At 40.9% G+C, this 25,155-nt stretch overlaps 1 protein-coding gene across 1 annotated transcript in view; it reads left to right on the top strand.

Annotated features, from left to right (window-relative positions):
* Positions 1–25,155, top strand: part of DLC1 (DLC1 Rho GTPase activating protein) — a 318,521-nt gene that overhangs the window by 96,805 nt on the left and 196,561 nt on the right. Inside the window, exon 4 of the mRNA XM_070949102.1 lies at positions 13,008–13,041. Within this exon, the coding sequence (XP_070805203.1) occupies positions 13,008–13,041 (34 nt within the window). The remainder of the gene's footprint in view (positions 1–13,007; positions 13,042–25,155) is intronic.

The raw sequence follows: 25,155 nt of genomic DNA, 5'->3' as shown, positions 1-25,155 counted from the left end.
TCAATAATTTATGCATAGTATTTCAGTGTATGCCTTACATCAGGGGTGGGCTGCTGGGGGTTCGCAGTGGTTCGGGGGAACCTCTAGCTAAGATTCTGTGCAATTCAGAAAACCCCCAAATCCCACTCCTGGCTGGCCCCGCTTGCCCCACTCCGCCCATCCAGGAGTCCCCATGTGACCCATTTTGGATGCAGGTAAGTGCAGAGCGTGCACAGAGGCTCAAGGAGGGCAAAAAATGGGCCTACCAGAAGTTCAGGAAGGCCTGTTTCCGGCCTCCAGAGGGCCTCCGGGGCCTGGGGAGGCCATTTTCGCCCTCCCGGAGACTCGAGGAAAGCCTCTGGAGCCCTGGGAGGGCAAAAATGCGCCCCCCCCCGCCATGGTGCAGGAGGCCAACTAGGCCACACCCACCATGGTCACGCCCACCCAGCAACCGGGCAGAGAACCCCTTGCTAAAATTTTTGAAGCCCACCCCTTCCTTACATATGACATAAGCCCAACTTTGCTGCTTGATGCTCAAGATGGAGGATATGACCAGGAAATACTATCTTTGATGCACTGATTGGACATGCCCTTAAGAAATGTGAACTTACTCACTGTAATACATATTCTAGTAAACTCAGAATAGTAATGTATTCACTGTGAGCTAAATTAGGGTTTACAGTCGGGCTGCCCTGAAGATGACATAAATATTTTTTTCCTTCGGGTTTAAATGATATATTTTTGTGGTGTGACATTTATCTCATCTTCAGCTCACAGCTGAGATATCTTTACCCTGTACAGATATTAGCTGTTCTAGATTTAGAGGATTTTTCCTTTTTCTCCTGACACAAGTTTTGCCTTGGAGACAACCTAACGCATTTAATTTATAAAGTGGTTGATGAGAAGGATTTGCCCAGCTCCTGTCAGCCATTTTAGATTGCTGTGGGCATGTTCTTTCCCCTCTAGTTGCTAAACTAGAGGGGAAATGGTGGTTATGGGAGTGCCGGGGCGCTCCCATGTGACCCCCCTCCTGCGCGAGCTGCACTGGCTCCCGGTGGTCTTCCGGGTGCGCTTCAAGGTTTTGGTTACCACCTTTAGAGCGCTCCATGGCTTAGGACTGGGGTATTTACGAGACTGCCTTCTGCCACCAGTAGCCTCTCACCAACCAGTACGCTCCCATAGAGAGGGGCTCCTCAGGGTGCCGATGGCCAAACAATGTTGACTGGCGGCCCCGAGGGGGAGAGTCTTCTCTGTGGGGGCACCCGCCATCTGGAATGAGTTCCCCCCGGAGATACGGAGGATCCTGGACCTGCGCGCTTTTTGCCGTGCCATCAAAACATTTCTTTTTCAGCAGGCCAGCCTGGCCTAACCTCTCTTTTAAACTTTTTAAAATTTTAAAATTCTTCAATTTTAAATTTGTTTCATGAATTTGGGGTGTTTTAAATTTCGTTTTCTGGGCCAATTATTTAATTGTATTTTAATGCTTTTTTAACATTTGTATTATATGTATTTTATCTGGCTGTTCACCGCCCTGAATCCTTTGGGAGTAGGGCGGTATACAAATTCAATAAATAAAATAAAATAAAATAAATAAATAAATAAACATTACCATCCATAACAATTTGGCTTAGGCTACAGAAAAGACCAGAGTCCTAGCGTCCACAGAGCCATCTGCCTAGGCAGTGCTTAATTGGTGCTCTCCAACTCATATATCAAGCCCACATCCATGTCTGTACAGAGAGAGATGCAGGTTTGGTGCTCTTTTAGAAGAGTATTGGACCTATGTTTCAAAACAAGACTAGTGTTCACTTGAGACAATGTTGTCTGTGCTACAGAGAAAGGCTGTTTACTTACTTCATTTAATATTATTGCAATTCACTTAGGACTTCACTTAGGTTGACAAATATATACCTGTATTTTTCGGACTATAAGATGCACTGGAGTATAAGACGCACCAAGATTTTGAAGAGGAAAACAAGAAAAAAAATAGTTTTTGGTCTCCATGCGTCCAGTTTTTGACTTCCCTGGCCCCCAGAAGCACTCTGCAGGCCTCCCAAATCCTCTGTGCATCCCATTTTTGCAAAAAATGGGACTGTTTTTTTCTGAAAACGGACCTGTTTTTGCTGGAAATGGGCCCATTTTTGGCCTTCCAAACCTCCCATGTATCATGTTTCTGCCTCCCCAGCCCCCAGGAGCACTCTGCAGGCCTCCCAAACCTTCTGCACGTCCCATTTTTGTGAAAAATGGGTCCGTTTTCACAAAAAACAGGGCTGTTTTTGGCCTCCCCCCCCCACTATGTCACGTTTTGCCATCCCCAGGCCCCAGGCAGGCCTCCCAAACCCTCTGTGCATCCCATTTTTTGCAAAAAAAAAAAAAAGAGAGAGAGAGAGAGAGAGAGAGAGAGAGAGAGAGAGAGAGAGAGAGGGAGGAGGGGCTTGTTTTGGGAGAAAACGGGACGCGCCGTGTGGGGTTTCGGGAGGTCAAAAATTGCCATATTCTGTATATAAGACGCACCAACATTTCCACCCTCTTTTGTGGAGGAGGGGGAGTGCGTCTTAGACTCTGAAAAGTACAGGTATATATTTTTAAACAAAATATAAATAAAATGTTCTTAGTAACATCAGGAAAAAAACAATACCAATAAGCAATAACGGAACAGAGACAACATAATCATTCTCAAATGACATTATTTCAAATTAGGAGGGAATACGTTCAAATTTTCTACTACTTCTGCTAACTATGGGTTTTATATGGTGATGGTTTTTGTTTGTGTTACTGGGAATGGGGAGACTTGTTTTTACCTGCACCACAGATACTTCCAGGTGCTACCATCCTTCTCTTTCATCGCACACCCAGATGACAGGTGATAGAATAGCTACAAAGGCCAGAAGATGATGCAGAAGCAACCTCAATACAGCAACCTGATAATTGGGCAATTTGACAAATTCACCTTCAGAGGAGCAACCCAAATTCATCCAGCTCTGCCTCACCATTAATTAAGCAGAATGATTGATGGTGGAGGGTTTTCCCCACAGATAATGCTTGGTGAGAGCCACATACAAACCAAGAGAATTCAAAAAATCTTTTTCCATAATTTGTCCCACATTAAAACTATCTAGACAACACCATGTACCTGTCTTAGAAGATAGCATAGCTCTTGGAGCCCCAAATTTAATGCCATCCTACTTCTCTTCTGGTGGGGTGGATTATACTTTAAGATGGTTACTTGGTTGTGCCCTTATATAAGGGCTGAGGAAATACTAAAGGTCTCAGCCAGTGGTGGGTTGTCCCGGTTCGGACCGGTTCGCAAGAACCGGTAATAAAACCGGCAGGAGGCTCCGCCCACCACCCCGGATGTCGTCATCAGCAATTTGCACATGTGCAGAAGGTGCGCGAGTGAGCGAAGCCAGTGCATGCGATCCTGTTGCGAATCGGTAGTAGAGGTACGTAGAACCCACCCCATCTCAGACCCAGGAGGATGCAATCTAGGTTACTGACCCTTAGCAGCTGGGGATTCTCATGGACAGGGATGGGCAACTATGGCTCCTTTACCTGTGGACCTCAACTCCCAGAATTCCTGAGGAGGATGGCTCAGGAATTTTAGGAGTTGAAGTCCACAGGTCGTAAAGGGGCCATAGTTTCCCACCTGTGACCATGGGAGTCTGTGGAATGGAGTAAATAACAAAATGAGTGCTATGGCATTGTGATCCAAGCTCTGTTCCTGTGATGCATGCATTCTGAAGCTGCATACATGCACAAAAGGAACAGTAGGTATGTCATAACCTTTGTTTTTGTCATTCTAATAAAAATAATAATAAAAGTATAATCCCTGCTCCCAAATAATCGCATGTTTAGCCGTGTAGTCACAGGCATAACTCAAAGTATTAATTTAAATTTTGGGAGTTCTAAACTATCAGACCTATAGTTCTTTGGAAGAAGGCTTCTACCTTTCTCTGTTATTGCTTAAGATTACTTGGAAAGGACTTTGTTTTGGTCTCTAAGAGGTGCTGTCAGTGGCATCATATATTCCAGCTGTACTTGGGCATCCTTTTTCTGAAGGCTTCTGCTGCAACTTAATAGTTCTGTTGCAAATATAGTTCTATTGTTCATCTTTCTATTTTAAGGTTGTCTTTTGTGCTCCGTACTTTTGTTTTACAATGTGTTTTGTTCTTGTTTTTATTATCATGTTTTGTCAGTTTTATTTAGCGTTTGAGTATAGAAAGCCACTTAATGGTCCTGTATTACAAGCAACTAAATAGGGAACTGTCTTTCCTCTACAACTAAGACTACGTCTTTGGATGAGACTTCGTAAATTACTCCTTAGCAGGCAAAGCTTTTATTCAGCACAATAATGATGTCTTGCCATAAAGCCTGGGCCTGCATACTTTCTGCCTGTCACATAAACAGTTCAAAGCCCTGGAAAGGTGGCTTTAATTAGGCTAAATGTTTTAGTTAATTAAAATGTTAGATTTAGTCAAGAATTAACTAAAGCTTTAGATGGTTAATTAAATACCCTTTTAAAAATCCTGAGGTTATACAGCTGGTTGATCTTCAAAGATATACAGTTAGCTTTGTTTTTGCTGTTAGGAATTCTCTGTGGAGGAAGGAAAATCTATAAATCTACAGGGTGAAACCCCTGGCCCACAGATCATCTATGAGGTATATCTCTGGCTATTGAATCTTAGCCTCTCTACTGACAATTGTGGGTGACCTCTGAAAGCAAAGCTTACAAAGAAAATGTTCAGAAAGAAAAGAAGATTGAGGACATCAGCAGTGAGAATGCAAAAACAGGACTCTCTGGGGTCATTTTGTTCCTATGGAAATCTAACCAGGAAATGGTGGGGTGCGGGAGGCAATCTTGGATGGGTTTTTTGTTTTTAACTTTGACCTCCCCCTGGAATTCCAGTAGCAACAATCACAATGAAGATGGCAGTATGGTGCCTCTGACAAATGGGATGAATCTGTCAGAAGATGGGATCTTTTTGTGAGGATCCTCTGTTAGTTGAAGTATTTTGTTTGTTTGTTTGTTTGTTTTATTTGTCAAACATGTATAAGGTAACAGATATAAGTATAAACATGATTATGAATACAGGAAATGGATACGGATAAATGGGGATATTAGGATAGGGACGGTAGGCAAGTTGGTGTGCTTATGCACGCCCCTTACAGATCTCTTAGGAATGGGGTGAGGTCAACAGTAGATAGTCTAAGGTTAAAGTTGTGGGGGTTTGGGGAAGAGACCACAGAGTCAGGTAGTGCATTCCAGGCATTGATCACTCTGTTGCTGAAGTCGTATTTTCTGCAATCGAGTTTGGAGTGGTTTGCCTTAAGTTTGTATCTATTGTGTGCTCGTGTATTGTTGTGGTTGAAGCTGAAGTGGTCATTGGCAGGTAGGACGTTGTAGCAGATAATTGTGTGTACTATGCTTAGGTCAGACCGAAGGTGGCATAGTTCTAAGTTGTCTACGGCCAAAGTTTCAAGCCTGGTGGCATAAGGTATTCTGTTGTGAGCAGAGGAGTGGAGAACTCTTCTTGTGAAATATTTCTGGACTCACTCAATTGTATTCATATCCGATATGCAGTGCAGAGGAGCTGTATTTGAGAATTGTTTCAGTTCTTCTCCGCTTTTATTGATCTCATGTGGTCAGTGGGTCATGTGACCGGCTCGTCATACCATGTGACATGTCATATAACTGGTCATGTGTGAAGGTCACCAAGTGGAGAGATGGCCCATGCCATTGTCGGTTGGTCGCTCAATTGATACGGCTCCTTAGGTGTTCATATCATACCATATCAATATGGAATGTATGGATGTTGCAAATATTCCAGGATCTGGTCTATTTGCATGCTGGCTCAGGAATTCTGGGAGTTGAAGTCCACAAATCATAAAGGGGCCATTATTCCCCACTTCTGTTCTAAAAGGTGGAGATTATCTTGGTTTCAGGAGAAGAGCAAAGGATTTTGACAGATTCAAATGCAAACTACCATTAAATGAAGATACCTTGGGAATTGCGTGGTTCTTCTGCTTATTCTAAAAAGCATTTTTACCTGGGAATTCTGCATTTCTCCAGGATGAATTTCAAAACCGACTACTGTCTACGTTCAGCAACAGAGCAGAATATTTTCTGATTCAGCTGTGATACATCCACAATTACAACAACAAATTTTTCTCTTTGTAATGATGAAAATATGCAGAGCTATATGGTCTGTTTTCCCAGTGGTGGGAACTCTTGCTACACTCCACTTCCTGGCTGCTGGACTTCAGCTGGTGTAACATTCTGTGCATGGGTCCCTAGAGGAAAAAAATATCTTAATGGCTTCCCAGGTCCTCCTTCAAGGCAGCCACTTAATGTTTTGAAAAAAAAAATTGAAATACATCCAGACAAGTGCATGCCATCCTGTTGATTCCAAGCTAAAAAGTTGGATTGATCCAAGCTGTTTTCATTCTTCGTGAAAGATATCTCTGAGCATATTAATCCTAATAGTATACCTCCAGGATTTAACCTACCCCGACATATATGGGTGACATATAACAGAATTAGAACGACTCATGGGGTGTGTGCCGACTCCCTGTATAAATGAGGAAAGACACCTTCAGCACAATGTGATTGTGGGGCCCCTCGACAGACTATCCAACATATAGTGAGGGAATGCTCTAACAGAAGGTATCCAGGAGATTCTAGGGACTTCCTCTGCATAACAACTACAGCTACTGACTGGATCTCCAAACTTGACATTAAACTCTGAAATATTATTTCTGTTTTCCTTTTAGGTTTTCTTACTGCTTTTTTTATTGTTTTAATTGTTTTAACCTGTAAAAATGAAGTGTTTTAATACTGTGTGTGACCAGCCATACGCTAAATTAATTAATTAATTAATTAATTAATTCACTCTTCGTGCATCCTTGTAGCTAATAGTCCATCATTCACTGAACACTCCAATACCCCAGCTGAAGAGAAAGTTATTTTCTCTTCCTTTCCAGTAAAAGCTCAGCTAGTTTCCAAAGGCTAGGTTGCTGATTTAGGGTTTATTTTTCAAGCTACTGCTGCATAAATTTGGTTTGTGAGCGCATATATACTAGCAATTCAAAAACTTGCAAGAAGTTTTTTTTTAAATGGAAGGATAACTCAGTGACTTCAAAAACTCTGCCCGTATTTATTTGCATACCACTAGACAAATGTGTACAATATGCTTTGGTAAATTAGAGATATAAAAGTAACATTAGTGTCCCCTGAGCTTAATTTGCACAGCAACAGCATAGAGAAAGTCCAGACAAAACTGGTTATACAAAACTCAGATAGGGATCTTGATTATGTTATCAATATATCAGTGGTGAAATCCAAATTTTTTTACTACCGGTTCTATGGTAGTTCTATGGTTCTATGGGTGTAGTGTGGCTTGGTGGGCGTGGCAGGGGAAGGATACTGCAAAATCTCCACTCCCACCCTACTCCAGGTAAATTATACTGCAAAATCCCCATTCCTTCCCCACTCCTGCGGGAAGGATATTGCAAAATCTCCATTCCCACCCAACTCTGGGGCCAGCCAGAGGTGATATTTGTCGGTTCTCCGAAGTACTCAAAGTTTCTGCTACTGGTTCTCTGAACTGCTCAAAATTTCCGCTACCGGTTCTCCAGAACCTGTCAGAACTTGCTGGATTTCACCCCTGCTATATACTAACAGAATAGCAGAACAGAATAACAAAGTTGAAAAGGACCTTAGAGATCTTCTACTCCAGGGATCTGCAACCTTAAACACTCAAAGAGCCATTTGGACCCCTTTCCCACAAAAAAGAAAACACCAGGAGCCACAAAAACTGGGTGGGCGTGGCCAACTCGATGTCACTCACTTCCACCAGTCACATGACCCTCCCAGCCATGCCTACCCAGCCGGTCATTAGGGTAGAGAACCAGTTATTAAAAAACACCGGGATCCACAAAATCCTTTTGACATATCTCTCTCTCCCCTCCCTCCCTCTCTCCTTCCCTCTCTCCCTGTATCTCTCTATGTGTCTCTTTCTCCCCCTCTCTCTATATCTCTCTGTCTCTGCCCTGGCCGCTTCTCCATCCCCCGCCATCGCCCTTACCTTCTCAGGCCAGGCGAGGAGTGACTGGGAGGGGAGGGCAAGGGGCAGAGCCAGCCAGTGGTGGGCTCACCTAACAGGGAGCCACAGATGAGGGCGCAAAGAGCCGCATGCGGCTCCAGAGCCACAGGTTGCTGACCCCTGTTCTAGTCCAACCCCTGCTCCAGCAGGAGTCCCTATATCTGTGATGGTGAACCTTTGGCACGCCACCAGAGGTGGCACTCAGAGCCCTCTCTGCCCCGATTTCAGCAGTCAGTGCCGAAAAGGTTAACCATCACTGTCCTATATAATTCCAGACAAGCAGCTGTCCGGTCTCTTCTTAAAACCTCCAGTTGATGGAGAATCCACAACTTCTAAAGGCAAGCTGTTCCACTGGTTAACTGTTCTTACTGTAAGGAAGTTTATCCATAGTTCTTAGTTGCTTCTCTCCTTGATTAGTTTCCATCCATTATTTCTTGTCCTGCCCTCAGGTGCTTTGGAGAATAGCTTGACTCCCTCTTCTTTGTGGCAGCCCCTCAAATATTGGAATGCTACTGTCCAAATTGCCCATTCCTTTGAATGTGTTCTTTTTTGTTAAAGTATTAGGTGACCTTATATTGTGATCAGAGGTGGGTTTCAGCAGGTTCCCACCAGTTCTGGAGAACCGGTGGGTGGAAATTTTGAGTAGTTCGGGGAATCGGTAGTAAAAATTCTGACTGGCCCCACCCCCATCTATTCTCTGCCTCCCAAGTCCCAGCTGATCGGGAGGAAATGGGGATTTTGCAGTAACCTTCCCCTGGATTGGGGAGGGAATGGAGATTTTATAGTATCCTTCCCTTGGAGTGGGGTGGGAATGGAGATTTTACAGTATCCTTCCCCTGCCACGTCCATCAAGCCACGCCCACCAAACCATGCCATGCCCACCAAGCCACACCCACAGAACCGGTAGTAAAAAAATTTGGAACCCACCACTGATTGTAATCCTTGACTCAAAAAAACTGTATCTGTTAAATGATTATTATACAGGCAAATTATTATTTTTAAACTGTAGGCAGCTTTATTAGTTGTAGTATGGTAGTGAATTTTATTAGGAAACAAAATGTGCGAGAATGACATAACTAGTAATTTAATTTTATTTTTCTAATCACACACTATGACAATATGAAACAGGAAAAAAGTGAAAGTGTATTTATTGTTCAATCATATGGAAGGTATTAGAATTGTTCTTTTGTTTCATCATGTTTAAGGAGTTAGGAATAATCTGAAGCTGTATTAGACCCATCTGGCTGTTCAGGAAAATCCCACTTAATTGCTCTTTTGCCAAAAAGGTTATATCACTTCCTGGGAATGCAATTAATATAAAACATATGGAAAGCACTGGAGAAGGTCCACAGTGAATTCAAAGATTTTTTTTTTTTTTAGATGTAGCCATTTTTCATAAGTAACAGTAAGGCATGCTATCCTACAGGGTTGAGAATTAACAAAGTATGTCAGTGCTCCACCTTAAGTATGGAGCAGTGGTGGGTTTAAAAAAAATTTACTACTGGTTCCGTGGGTGTGGCTTGGTGGGCGTGGCATGGCTTGGTGGGCATGGCAGGGGAAGGATACTATAAAAGCTCCATTCCCATCCCACTCCAGGGGAAGGTTACTGCAAAATCCCCATTTCCTCCCCATCAGCTGGGACTTGGGAGGCAGAGAATAGATGGGGGTGGGGCCAGTCAGAATTTTTACTATCGGTTCTCCAAACTACTCAAAATTTCCGCTACTGGTTCTCCAGAACTGGTCAGAACCTGCTGAAACCCACCTCTAGTATGGAGCTTGTCAGCATTTTTTTTACAACCTCTTCAGCCGAAGAGGTTGTAGAAAAAATGGTTTTAAAAGGGGAAAAAAAAGTTGGCCATGCCCACTCAGTCATATTACTCCACCACCACCAAGCCACACCCACAGAACCGGTAGTAACAAATTTTACATTTCACCACTGGATTCAAGTATTTTATCTGTCCAAATGCTCCTTGGAGAAGCAGACCTTGGTGATAGTATTTCTGACTCCAGAAAGCATCTTTCTTCAATAATTTTGCCGAAATTTCAGAAGTTGGCTGGAACTACTGGCAAATATATAGACAGTTGATCAAGATGATGTGGTCAGAGTCCTGTTCGGCTGTTTGGTTTTTAATGCAAGTAATAGTTTCCAGGTGATATTTCCACATGAGCTATGAAACAGGAGAGGAATATGCTACTGAAATGCAATGTGACAGTCTGGGGGTTCTAACACTGCTGATAATAATAGAATACGGCGCACATATTTTTGTATATTTGATAAGTAATATTGGTTGCTTCAGGGGTGAAATGCTCCCGGTTCGGACTGGATCGCCCAATCCGGTAGCGATGGAGGCGGGTGGTTCGGAGAACCAGTAGCAAAAATCCCTGCACACACACACACACACACCCCATGCCCAGCTGAGCTGCACAATCATCAGAGGCTTTTTTTTTTTTACTTTTAAAAGCATTTTTTCTACAACCTCTTCAGCCAAAAAATGCTTTTAAAAGAAAAAAAGCCTCTGATGATCGCGCGGTTCAGCTGGGATCGTCAAAGGCTTTTAAAAGAAAAAAAGCCTCTGATGATCGCGCGGTTCAGCTGGGATCGTCAAAGGCTTTTAAAAGAAAAAAAACTCTTTTTTTCTTTTAAATGCCTCTGACGATCCAAGCTGAGTTGCCTGATCGGCAGAGACTTTTTTTCTTTTAAATGCCTCTGACGATCCAAGCTGAGTTGCCTGATCGCCAGAGACTTTTTTTCTTTTAAATGCCTCTAACGATCAGGCAACTCAGCTGAGTTGCCTGATCGTCAGAAGCATTTAAAAGTTAAAAAAAAATTGGCCATGCCCACTCAGTCACATTACACACACACACACACACACACACACACACACACACACACACACACACACATCAAGCCACGCCCACAGAACCGGTAGTAACAAATTTTAGATTTCACCACTGATCTGAAGAGCAGTGTTTTCCAATTTCTGTTGCATAGTGATGTTGTGTGGCCCAGCTGCTACACTTCATTTTCTTCTTGGCACTCTATTTTTTAAGCAAGTGGATTCTGAAATTCCTCTTCCACTTCAAGTAATAGGAATATTGCAAAACTGTGGTTGTTTTCTTTTCTATCCAAAGAGATGAATAGACAGGTGTCGATTATAATGGGAGCTTGTACAAGAGCTATATTGATGGAAACCACATGGTCTTAAAGACCCATGCATGGAAGGAGAGTAAGTGGTCCTTGCTTTCCAAGAATTGGGGAGAGGGTTAAAGACATGGCAGTTCACCAATGCAATCCTAAATTGCATTAACAGAGGGATACAATCAAGATCAAGTGAGGTAATAATACCACTCTATAAAGCCTTAGTAAGACCACGCCTAGAATGCTGCATCCAGTTTTGGTCACCACACTATAAAAAAGATGTTGAGACTCTAGAAAGAGTTCAGAGAAGAGCAATCAGGATGATTAGGGGACTAGAGGCTAAAACATATGATGAATGGTTACAGGACCTGGGCATGGCTAGTTTAGTGAAGAGAAGGTCCAGAGGAGGCATGATAGCAGTGTTCCAATATTTGAGGACTGCTACAGAAAGGAGGAGTCAAGCTATTGTCCAAAGCACCTGAAGGTCAGACAAGAAATAATAGATGGAAACTGAACAAGGAGAGATTCAACCTGGAAATAAGGAGGAATTTTCTGACAGTGGGAGCAATGGAACAGAAGTTGCCTTCAGAAGTTGTGGAAGCTTCATCACTGGAAGCTTTCAAGAAGAGACTGGACAGCCATTTGTCAGAAATGGTGGAGGGTCTCCTGCTTGGGTGGAGGGATGTCCTACAAGATCTCTTCCAACTCTGTTAACCTGTTAACCAGTCAAGATATGTTAACTGATAGTGTGCATTTGCCAAACCTGAAAAACATATTAAAATGCAATACCAGTTTTTAAACTGGCTTTTTTAGCCCTTTTCAGTAGAGGAGAAAGAGCTTAGAGCTGTTATGCAAAAGAGCCCTAAGCTTGTTCTTTTGACTTTCCATTCTCCCATTATGTTGACTACAGTCCTCCTAATTCCCTGTAGAATTGAATTATGGGAGATATGTAATACAGCTGGAAGGTCCGTAGAATAGGGATACCAGTCAAAGCTATTGAGAGGTAAATAGCAGCAAATGTCAAGTAAGTAGAGAACAAATGTCAAAATATCAGAAGATGCAGAGGAAGCAAATTTTCAACTTTAAAAACAACATGGCAATTAAACATAATTTAGAATCAGAATCTAAGGATGAATCTAAAGATAGTTCCAGGGGTGGGCTCCTGGGGGTTCGCAGGGGTTCGGGAGAACCACTAGCTAAGATTCTGTGCAGTTCGGAGAACCACCAAATCCCATTCCTGGCTGGCCCCGCCCCACCCCTCCCAGGAGTCCCCAAGTGGCCCATTTTGGATGCAGATAAGTGCAGGGTACATGCGTTTCCAGCCTCCAGAGGGCCTCCAGAGCCTGGGGAGGCCGTTTTTGCCCTCCTGGAGGCTCAAGGAAAGCCTCTTCAGCCCAGGGAGGGCAAAAATGCGCCCCCCCCCCCATCGTGCAGGAGGCTGACTAGGCCACGCCCACCATAGCCATGCCCACTCAGCAACTGGGCAGAGAACCCCCTGCTAAAATTTTTGAAGTCCACCCCTGGATAGTTCCTAAAATGTGTGCTACCGGTGCCTATGAATGTTTTAACCTTTTCATTCTTAAATTTGATGTTATGCTCTTAGTTCAAGATGGATTACTTATCTGCTGGGTTCTAGGAAATTATGTGCACTTAACTGCAAAAAGATCTCATTGTTATCTCATTGTCATGTAGAATCTTAGAAACAATAGGAAACGTTTATTAAAAAAGTGTTAAATAAGGAGGTACAAAATTATGAAAATATAACAATGTTATTTTATTTTTTTCAGGCTGTGCCAATTATTACAGAAAAGGTGAAAGCTGGTGAGTGGATAAAGGCATATACTTCTTTTGCTCTTCTTCAATTGATTTTGTGCAGTATTACTTTAAATATCCCTAAAGAAACGAGCAGGCTTGAACTTTAGTTTCAGCAGAAGGTGCAAATTATGAACTTAACAAATATTAAGTGCTTGCTGCTAATAATCTGTTTTTTCACTCCACTGCGGAAAACAGTGGTATACATTGGTGGTAAAGCTTTTCACAAAAGTTGAAAGTCCTATTAAAAAAGTTAAATTTGGCCTGAAGCGATATGGCCAATGATCAGTCAGAAAGACGAAATCTGATATAATAGGCTGGGATCTTGCTTTCTTAACCCTCAGTAACAAAGAAATTGTCTGAAATTGTCTCAGTAATCCAGAATTGTCTTCTGGATCATTTTATTGTTGGTACTTTTGTCTAGAAATTTGGAACCCATATGAAGATCGCTAAATGGCTTTTGATGGATCATCAGGCATTCTGCACATAGTTGGAAATTACACTTTAAAGCTTCTTCATTATTGCAAAATTCTCTCTTTCACTAAGAACTTAGTGTAACTTTATTATGATGGGTGGCTTTTTAAATATATATATATATATTTAGATTGCTGCTTTGTAACATTTTTCCAAGTTCAAATCAATTATGATTTGGCTACTTCAATAAAGGGTTGATTGTGCTCAATAAGTTGAAGAAGGGTTGAAGAAGGAATAGAACTACATTTTTTTGTTCTAGACCCTTAAATGCAGAGGTGTTATTCAGCTGGTTCGGACTGGTTCGCGCGAACCTGTAGCTCCGACAATCAGTTGGCCCTGCCCACCAGTGTGCCTACCGTCCCTGTCCTACTGTCCCCATTTCGTATCTATTTCCTGTATTCATTACCATGTTTATATTTATATCTGTTATCTTATACATGCTTGACAAATAAATAAATAAATAAAATTTAAAAATAAATTAGGACCACCAGATTTGGGCTACAAAATCCAGGAAATAGGAGACATTTGCAATTTAAATTTTGTGTGTGTGTGTGTGTGAAAGAGAGAGAGAAAGAAAGAAAGTGGGAGAGAAAGAGATGGAGAGAAAGAAAGAGAAAGAGAAAGAGAGAGAAGGAAATGGGGAAAAGAGGGAGAGAGAGAGGAGAGAGAGAGAGAAAGAGAGGGAAAGAGAAGGGGAAGAGGGGAAGAGAGCAGAGAGAGGGGGGAGAGAGAAAGAAAGAGACAGAAAAAGAGACAGAAAGAGAGACAGAAAGAGAGGGGGGGAAAGAGAGACAGAAAGAAAGAGAGAGAAAGAGAGAGAAAGAGAGGGAGGAGAGAGAGAGAGAGAGAGAGAGAGAAAGAAGGACAAGAAATAATGGGGTGGATCTTGTTTGCTGCTATCTACTGTAATGGCTACTGGGTTATTCTACATAGTTTTTTTTAATCGCTTTAATATACAGAGCTGAAAAGGAGATAATTCCAAGGAAGTCAATGTTAAATTTCATAAATCATGAAGCCTTGTTTTCAAACACATTGCCAAATGTTGACTACACACAAAATGTTATTGATTTCTTTTTTATTTAAATTTATTTAATTTCATTTAAATAAAATTATTCCATTGATCCAATTGATAAATGAAAAACAAACATATATTAGTTATCTAAGATTATACATTTGAAGTGCATGATGTTTTCAAAAACTAATCTTCCTTGTTCTTACTCCCATGCCGGATGACTCCACGATTCTTCATTGGGGGGAGGGGTGTCTATAATTAATATTATAAACAGAAGTTTATCACAGAATCAATTTCTTAGGTTTTAAGACATAATGACATCCTTCATCATTAGGCTGTCGGGATTCCATTGATTTCAGGTCACTTAGCTTCAGTGAACTCTACACTTAATACTTTTGCTCTTCAAACCATCAATACAATTTAATTTCTTCATAAAATGGAATTTTATCTCTACTAGAATCTGCCTTTAAAAGTGATTTTCTTTCCCCAATGGCCACTCATATTAGTCTTTAGTCAGCTCTGAAATCAATAAGCCAGTTGCGAACTGGTAGTAAAGGTAAATAGAACTCAGCCCTGGTGTGCAGTGCTCTATAGCATTGTTTTGAGGGTAGGAGTTGAAATAATTTATGTCCAGGATGCGAGGGGTCTGTAGATATTTTCACAGCCCTCTTTTTGACTCATGCAGTATACAGATCCTCAATGGAAGGCAGGTTGGTAGCCATTGTTTTTTCTGCAGTTCTAATTAACCTCTGAAGTCTGTGTCTGTCTTGTTGGGTTGCAGAACCAAACCAGACAGATATGGAGGTGCAGATGACAGACTCAATAAATCCATACAATATGACTTCCACAACTGGAGTGACCATTGCAAAACAGCCATTTTATCATTTAAAGACAACCTTCTCATTACCTTCATTTTTTTGATAGACAAAAAAGTCTTATTTTCAAACAAAGTACTGCAGTGTTCCCCTTATTTACTCTCCTCACTCTGCCCATTCAAACTGTTTTCTATGAATACCTACAGGGCTTTTGTGATGACGTCCTCAGAAATAAAAAATCATGCTTTCTGATTTCCCAAGCTTCCATTTAATTTTGTAATTAAACAAAACAGGTTTTTTTTTTCATAAAGTTATAGGGAGTTGAATCCTTGCTGATATCAAGGAAAATTTCTGTTAGCAAAATGATAGCTGCTATGTACTTGACATAAATGAAACTTATGAATAGAATAGAATAGAATAGAATAGAATAGAATAGAATAGAATAGAATAGAATAGAATAGAATAGAATTCTTTATTGGCCAAGTGTGGAGCCTGGATAGCTCAGCAGACTAAGCACTGTAATTTAACACCAGCTGTCTGCAATTAAAGTAAGATCGAATCTCACCAGGCACAAGGTTGACTCAGCCTTCCATCCTTTCTAAGGTAGGTAAATTGAGGACCCAGTTTGTGGGGGCAATAAGCTGACTTTGTATAAAAATATACAAAAGTATAAAGGCTTAACGCACTGTAAACCGCCCTGAGTCTCCGGAGAAGGGCGGCATATAAATCAAATTAAAAAAAAATAAATTTTTAAAAAAGTGTGATTGGACACACAAGGAATTTGTCTTTGGTGCATATTATTACAGATAATATAGATCCTTTGCAGAATCAACAGCTAGCATACAGACATCGTGACTATATTTATATAAGGTCAGGGCCTGGATTAGGAGGTCTAGTCATTAAGGCTAAAAACCAGGGGTTTGGGAGTTCTAGTCCTCCCTTACGCATGAAAGCTGGCTGGGTAACTTTGGGCCAGTAATTCTCTCTCAGCCCAACGCATTTTGCAGAGGAGATGTTGTGGGGGAAATAGGAGGAGAAAGGAATATTAGATATGTTTTCCCCCTTGAGTTTTTTTTTATAAAAATAATAAAGGCAGGATTTAAAAACAAAATTTAACACTTTGACTTAGCGAAGCATAATTCTGCTTTTCTTTGGTATGTTAATTCTTGTAGATGGCTGGTGTCTAGAAAAATCTTAGATGGAATGCAACTTTAAGTAATGTGGTAACACTTAAAAGGATTTTCTGTTCTTTGGTATACGCATGGGACTCAAAGCATACATACCTTTTCTTTTTTAAAAAAAATGTGATTCTATTCTCCTCACTTTGTTAAAGTAGAAATGATCAGGGAATACATGAAGGTGGAGTAAGTACTTGTCTTACAATCACACAAGAGTTTCTTCACAGAAGCTTTTAAATATAGAGACAAACCAGTGGTGGGATTCAAATTTTTTTTATTACCGGTACTTTGGGCGTGGCTTGAATGTGGCATGGCTTGGTGGGCGTGGCAGGAGAAGGATACTATAAAATCTCCATTCCCACCCCACTCCAGGAGAAGGTTATTGCAAAATTCCCATTTCTTCCCAATCAGCCGGGACTTGGGAGGCAGAGAATAGATGGGGGCAGGGCCAGACAGAGGTGATATTTACCGGTTCTCCAAACTATTCAAAATTTCCGCTACCGGTTCGCTAGAGCTGGTCAGAACCTGCTGAATACCACTTCAATGTACCAAACTATATTTATTGAATGATTTGTATTGTCAGAGGCCTTCCAATATCTGATAACTCTGAACAGCTTACAATTTAAAAAGTAAAAATAATTAGGGTAGATGGGGTAGGATAGGATAGAGTATGGTAAAGGGGAGGGGAGAAGAAATGAGTTTGTAATGCTAGGAAAGGTGGAAGGAAAGAAAAGAAGAGGGCAACTTGTAGCAAGGTGGATGGATTCAGTTTCAGTGGCAATAGGTACATCAGTGAAAAACCTGAAGGACGAAGTCAGGGACAAATCACCCTGTATAAAATCCATCTATGCAATTGCTAAGAGTCAATACTGAACTGATGATGCACCATCAAGAAAGGAATTTCTTTGTTTATGAGATTTATAATAATGGGAACTAAATAAAATAGCCAAGTCTCGGGGCAGCCTTTTATGGCAAGAAATGAATACTCAAAGCAAGTTATTAAAAGCTCAAAAAAATAGCTATATCTAGAACTGTTTTATCCAAGATTATATTCATTTGAGGGTGTGCTTGCTAGTGGGTTTCATCCAGTGGTGGAAATCAATTTTTTTTTTACTACTGGTTCTGTGGGTGTGGCTTGGTGGGCATGGCAGGGGAAGAATACTGCAAAATCCCCATTCCCTCCCCACTCTTGGGGGAAGGATATTGCAAAATCTCCATTCCCACCCCACTCTGGGGCCAGCCAGAAGTGGTATTTGCTGGTTCTCCGAACTACTCAAAATTTCCCCTACCGGTTCTCCAGAACCTGCTGAATTTCACCCCTGGTTAATCCGGCCTGGTTTTGACTTAAAGGTGATAACAGTAGCAGGGACAGAGAGTGGAATCCAGTGGAATCATCATTCCAATTTCTTTAGTGTCCCAGAAATACACTTTGCCAGATGCATTGTAGGAAATTTACAGTAGCTGGTGGTGCTAATTCCAATGGTTGAAAACCTATGAAAGGGAAAGAAATTATTGGAATGAGGAACATGCTTATTTTTATAAATGTTGTTATGCTATAAAAAAGTAAGAAGTCAATTACTATTAGATTTAAAAATCTGTGGGAATAGTTTCTCCACTAAATTAAAAATTACAGTTTATGCAAGCCAAGTTGGATGACTTGATTCTAAGAAATTGAATTCAACATCTGGAAAATCTCATATTACATCTGTGTTTGAATATATTTTTTTTGGTGGTTGTTGTTGCTTTCTCCATCAGTTCCAATCATTCTTTTACCTTTATCCTGTTTTCTTAACAGAAAAAAAACATTTTGTTGCTGAAATACACTCATCTAATGCAACTAAATATAGCAGAATCATTTCATTTCCTGGGATTCTGTTACTTACTCTCTTTGCTGATATTTAAATCCATTCAGGGAGATATACCGCTTCCTTCCTTCCCTTTCCAGAAATAGAAGAGCATATTTCAAGATCTCACAATGCAAAATGAAATAAATTAAATTAATGTATACTGATTGACCCTTAGATAATAAGAGCAAATATTCTTACACCTTGATAAATAACAGTCATTTGGCCATGTAGTTTTCAGATTGTGTTCTGCCCCAGCTACGGACCCCAAAGAACGCAGCACACACAAAGTCTGTACAAACTTTAGTTTACTAAATTAAATCAATTTTTTTCCAAACAAAGACTGTTAATTAACTTTCTTAACAGCCTACATGAATCCAAAGAATAAATAATCTTAATCTTACTATGGTTGGCAGAAAGCCCATTTGCAGAAAACTAAGATCAAGGCACGAAGGAGAGTGAACGAAGTTGTTCCCTGCAAATTGCTTCAGTCGGCATTCCTCCTTAAATAGGCTAAGGGAGTGGCCAATTAGCCCCAAGCCTTACTCTCGAGGAGACCTCCTCCTAAGGAGCCACTCCTGCCTTTTGGCAGTTCTGCGCGCCCGTGTATCAAGAAGAGGCTCCTCCTCTTCATCCTCTTCACTTAAGGGAGCTTCTGGTTCTGAAGGCTCTGGCTGAATCCCCACCTCTGGCACCACATCTTCGTGTGGGGACTCCTGGGAGGGGAGGGGCGGGACCAGTCAGGAGTGGGATTTGGGGGTTCTCTGAACTGCACAGAATCTTAGGTAGAGGTTCTCCCAAACCCCTGAGAACCTCCAGCAGCCCACCCCTGGATTGAGAGAGTTAAAACTCACAGATTATGGAACTGTTCTATTTATGAATGGTTTTAACACTTGAAATGTCTACTTGATAAAATTATTTTTGCGAGAATATACAATGTAGTTGTCTCAAACTACAAAATCATGTATCTCATACATGGTTTTATGGGACTGGATTAGGGGACTAAAACATATGAAGAACGGTTGCAAGAACTGGGTAGATCTAGTTTGATGAAAAGAAGGACTAGGGGAGACATGATAGCAATGTTCTGATATCTCAGGGACTGCCACAAAGAAGAGGGAGTCAAGCTATTCTCCAAAGCACCTGAGAGTAGGACAAGAAGCAATGGGTGGAAACTAGTCAAGGAGAGAAGCAACCTAGAACTAAGGAGAAATTTCATGACAGTTAGAACAATTAGTCAGTGGAACAACTTGCCTCCAGAAGTTGTGAATGCTCAAACACTGGAAATTTTAAAGAAGATGTTGGATAACCATTTGTCTGAAATGTTATAAGGTCTCCTACCTGAGCAGAGAGTTGCCCTAGAAGACTTCCAAGGTCCTTTCCAACTCTGTTATTCTATTCTATACTCAGGAATACTTAAAATAATACCAAACCAGAATTTGTAACTTCTTATTCTCTAAACAAGAAAGCTCTTCTGCTTGCCTAGGTTTTTTTTTCTTTGTTTTGTTTTATCAGAACTAAATGATGGTTTTGTTTTGACTTGAGAGAGACCCAGGTGGTCATCTCACCTGGATTGTACTGTATAGCTTCTATTTTTCCTTCTATTGTGCATTTAATAAAGGAAAAGGAAACACAGCACTCATCCAAAACACCAGCTGAGCCAATCCATTGCTCAGCAGTTGCAGAAAAATGCATAGAGCATAGCTGCGCTCAATGGTTGGAGATGTCTTAATGTAATCTCCAGAAGGGTTTCAGTTTCTGGATGAATTTCAAAGACTTAAAATAGTTGTATGAAGCATGCGACTAGATGAAATTCATAAACCACCAATCTCATCTAAGTTGTGTTGGTCTTTCAGAAACTGTCTGGATCAGCACTAGATATTTCAGATGATTTATTCAATTTTAGCACAATTCATTATTTGAATTAACGATTCAAACTAGCTTAGATGAATCTTGGCTATGAAGGCTAGAGCGATGTAGCTGTACGTCACAAATATCATCACATACATAAATGAACTGTTTAACATAGCTTTTCTGACCTAGGCTTCCTGAGTCATTAAAACACACGAGTAGTTCCAAAAACCTCTTTTATTGCAACAGCTGTGAATTCTGTTCATTTACAGATGAGTCCCAATTAGTTATAAAGAGTCCTTCAGGAGAAGTCCTTCGGGATAATCACCCACCTTTATCTCCCTTGACACGCTGCCAAAGACCTAATTGGCAAAGCCACACGGAGTCTAGAATCAAACAGAGCTTCAGGCTTTAAACTGAACTGAATGAACAAACGTTGCTTCCTGCAAAGGCCCACATGCCTTTGCTCCTCTTTTAAGTCTTATGGGAGGGGCCAATCATCTCTCAGCCTTATTCCCAAGTCATCCCTTTTGTTTTAGCTGTTCTTGCCTTCTGGCAGCTCTGCACATGCGCGCACTGGGAACAGGCTTCTCCTGTTCATCTGCCTCGCTGAGGTCTGACTCTGGAGGCTCCAGAGGCAGCACGTACCTCCCAGATGGCCCTTTCTCTGCCTCTGATGCAGAGCCCTCGTCTGAGCCTTCCCCAGACTCCAGGACTGGCCCATGGTCCTCCCCAGCCTCCTCACAGTCCGGCTCTGCTGCCAGCTCCGCAGGCTGCTGGCAGACCACAATACTAGCTGGTATTTTTCGTTCTTACGCATGGTTGTGTGAATGAAGTACCGTATTTTTCTGGGCACAGATTCCAGCTTCTTTACATTGTTAACCATTTCTAGTCCTTTAAAAGATGTTATTATATAGGTTGTCCTTGATTTACGACCACAATTGAGATCAAAATTTCTGTTGGTAAGTGAAACATTTAAGTGAGTTTTGTCCCATTTCATGACCTTTCTGGCCACAGTTGTTAAGTGAATCCCTGCAGTTATTAAATTAGTAACATGGTTGTTAAGTGAATCTGGCTTCCCCATAGATTTTGCTTGTCAGAAGTTTGCAAAAGAGGATCACATGACCCTAGGACACTGTAACTGTCCTAAATATGAACCAGCTGTCAAGTATCTGAATTTTGATCATATGGCCAATGGGATGCTGCAATGGTCATAAGCAGTGGTGAAATCCAATTTTTTTTACTACTGGTTCTGTGGGCGTGGCTTGGTGGGTGTGGTGTGGCTTAGTAGGCATAGCAGGGGAAGGATACTGCAAAATCCCCATTCCCATCCCACTCTGGGCCAATCAGAGGTAGTATTTGCTGGTTCTCCAAACTACTCAAAATTTCCGCTACCGGTTCTCCAGAGCCTGTCAGAACCTGCTGGATTTCACCCCTGGTCATAAGTATGAAACATAGCCATAAGTCCTTTTTTCAGTGCTGTAGTAACTTCAAACGGTCACTAAATGAATTATTGTAAGTCTAGGATTAGGAAACAGGTCCTTCAAAGTAAGACACTTCTTAGAGATGGATGTTACCAAAATATCTAGGGACACTTATCATTTATCCTTTCCTTGCAATTTCATTAGCTGTCGTGTGGTTAAGCTGGATGTATATTTAGATGTTTCATTTTTTATTTTTTATTTTATTTTTTTGGTACCTGTACACAATTAATTCTGACCTCATTTTTCAGACACTTAGTTGTAAGCATTCTGTCATCTTTCATATATTCATTTTGCACATGGTAAGATACACAACATATTAGCAGAAATTTATCTTCCTGCTCAATAAACAGCTGAATGCTATCTTGGATTAGATTGCAAAGTCTGTACGTAGTGATGTACTCGTGGTTTTTCAAGCTGCTGCAAATTTCTAAATAGACTGAGGGAAAGACCTTAGCTATACTCTTTCTCTATGATTGTCAGCAGTTAGCAGTCACAGAGGGTGAAGCGATGAAGTCAATTCAGATTAAATAAGTGGCAGTGGTGGATTTCAAATTTTTTTACTACCGGTTCTGTGGGTGTGGCTTGGTGGGTGTGGCATGGCTTGGTGGGCGTGGCTTGGTGGGCATGGCAGGGGAAGGATACTGCAAAATCTCCATTTCTTCCCAATCAGCTGGGACTTGGGAGGCAGAGAATCGATGGGGGCAAGGCCAATCAGAACGTTTACTACCGGTTCTCCAAACCACTCAAAATTTCCTCTACCGGTTCTCCAGAACTGGTCAGAACCTGCTGAAACCCACCTCTGATAAGTGGGATCATTTTTTATTTATTCCATTACCAGGGAAGGGTTTCATCGCAGCTTTGCACATTATAAAATGAGAAAAACTGCTGTTAATATTCAGCTGTAAAAAAAAATTGGCCAAGCCACTGAAAACCTTTTTAAAAAATACTATAAAAAAGGCTCATGTGGCCATGCTGCACTGAATTAGTTGACTTCAATCCACTAAGTATATAGTAATAAAGAGTTCTACAATGTGTAAAACACTCGTACAGTAAAATAAATATAATTTGTGTAACAGGACAGCCAGTTGTTCTCCTTTATAGACTATGGCCTACTGATCTGCATCTCCAATGCCCTGGAACAAATTTAGGATATATGGACATAAAACGTTATAGGGAGGATATCTAAATAAATTTTGCAGAGAATGACATTGGATAGCTACTCATTGAACTCATTGAATTCAACTCAGTGTTCTAAGGTTAGAAGGCATATTCCTTTTCATTGACATTATGATGGGTCAAACTGTTGGTCATTGGGCTATCAGATCATGGGTCATTGGGCCCATCTAGAACAAGGTTTTTCATGGGACTTAATAAGTTCCCAGGACAAACTAAATGGGAAGGAAAAAAAATACACACCAACAGCCAGTTGGTGTGTATATAGTAAATAGAACCTTACTTTTGGTCAAATTTCTGGGGGAAATTAAGTAACACTTTCAGCAGCCTGGAAAAGTTTGAAAACCCCTATGCCACAAATCTGTCTTTTTATGCCTTAGGCCAGGAGTTTGTAAAGTTTTTTTAAAAAGCTACCTATCACTTTGTTATTCCGTTTACATTTATGATACCGTGTGAAATTATCCCTGCTTCTATTTTCTTAAAAATTCTATATATCTATAGTTAATTGATATAAAGCTTTGTTAAAGCTCTTTCATGGCTGAACAAGAGTTTAAACTTGAAAAATCTTGCCACCTATAAAGATACAACATCCCGATGCTTCCCAGAGTGAAAAGGTGAGAAAAATAATATTCAGAATTAGATTAATGGAAGCAAAAGGTAAGGGGTGCACGTACATGTGGGAGAATGGGGTGTACGCATGGGCCCGTGTGCGCATACATGGGGGGAGGACGCATATGCGGGGCCCATGCACAAATTGCATTTGGGGGTTCAGGCACACATGCACTTTGGGCACCTGGTCCGGAAAAGGTTAGACGTCACTGCTATATATGAATTATTAGGGTTAATGAACTTTTGTCCAATTCCTGAACTTCCTTTTCTATTCTGCTTTTTCTATTCCATTATTTTATTCGATTGTTTTCCTGCTCCCTGTTCCCAGGTATTCACTACAAAATATTTTTTCCCCCTCCAGAACATGGATTTACCTCTTGGGGTTTCTTTTCTCTCCTCATTATTCCTATTCTTGGTCTCTTGTTAAATAATTTAAATTATTTATTTATATTTTGTATTTCATGATACCACCCATCTCCCTCAAAGTTAGACACTTCTTCTTCTTAAGAGGGATATCCCAAAATATCTGGGATCACTTATCATTTATCTTCACCTTGCAACTCCATTAGCCGTCATGTGGTTAAACTGGATGTATATTTAGCTGTTTTGGTATTTCTGAGTAAACCAATCTCATCTACCTTTCAATAATTTATGCTGTTATCCAAATCCTTTCTATCTTGCTTTGTAGTACTGAAGAGCCTCAAACTGTATGATGAGGTAGGAATCCATCTATGCTTAGTAACTTGGTATCCTCTGGATATCGGGCTTAAGGTTAGGGTTATATCTTTTAACTATCCTTGAATAAACTTTGGGATGTCTGTAAGGTAAAAAATGATGATACAAAGGGATGTTTATGGTCAAGTAGGGTTAGGGTAAAAGACGCTGAGCTTGTTGATCAGAAGGTCGGCAGTTCAGCGGTTCGAATCCCTAGTGCCACATAATGGAGTGAGCGCCCGTTACTTGTCCCAGCTTCTGCCAACCTAGCAGTTTGAAAGGATGTAAAAAATGCAAGTAGAAAAATAGGGACAACTTTGGTGGGAAGGTAACAGCGTTCCATGCACCTTTGGCATTTAGTCATGCTGGCCACATGACCATGGAGACATCTTTGGACAGCGCTGGCTTTTCAATTTAGAAACGGAAATGAGCACTGCCCCCTAGAGTCAGGAACGACTAGCACGCATGTGCAGGGAAACCTTTAGCTTTACCTTTTAGGAATCATACTGGCTGGGAAATTCTGGGAGTTGCAGTCCACACATCTCAAAGTAGCAAAATACTGCAATATGCAATTATAGTATGAAATAATATGTTTATCAAGAATCTTTACTTGATACTTACTTGGTAGCGCAATACTGGAAGGAGGACTCTTTGCCTACTATTGAAGAATGGACATTGAAAGTAGCGAATTTAGCGGAAATGGCGAAAATTTCAGCATATTTGAAGGACTATACACAAGAAAGATACATATCGGAATGGAGAAGATGGATTGATTATATTCAAAATAAGTATCAGACAAGAAAATATCAAATAGCTTATGAATGAATGTTAAACTTTAGAAGTATTATGTTATCCATAGTGGAGTTAAGGTTTCAGGGGGGGATTTGGTAGTTTAAGAATAGTTAGGCTAATTTAGCTTATGATTGTTAATTGAAATACCCTGTATTTTGCTCTGGGAAGTCTGGAGGA

Source organism: Pituophis catenifer, unplaced genomic scaffold, assembly GCF_029215685.1.
Source record: "Pituophis catenifer annectens isolate HBS135680 unplaced genomic scaffold, rPitCat1.0.hap2 SCAF_8, whole genome shotgun sequence".
NCBI lineage: Eukaryota > Metazoa > Chordata > Lepidosauria > Squamata > Colubridae > Pituophis > Pituophis catenifer.
Note: the sequence above shows the minus strand (reverse complement) of the source record. Positions and strands in the feature narration are given on the sequence as shown.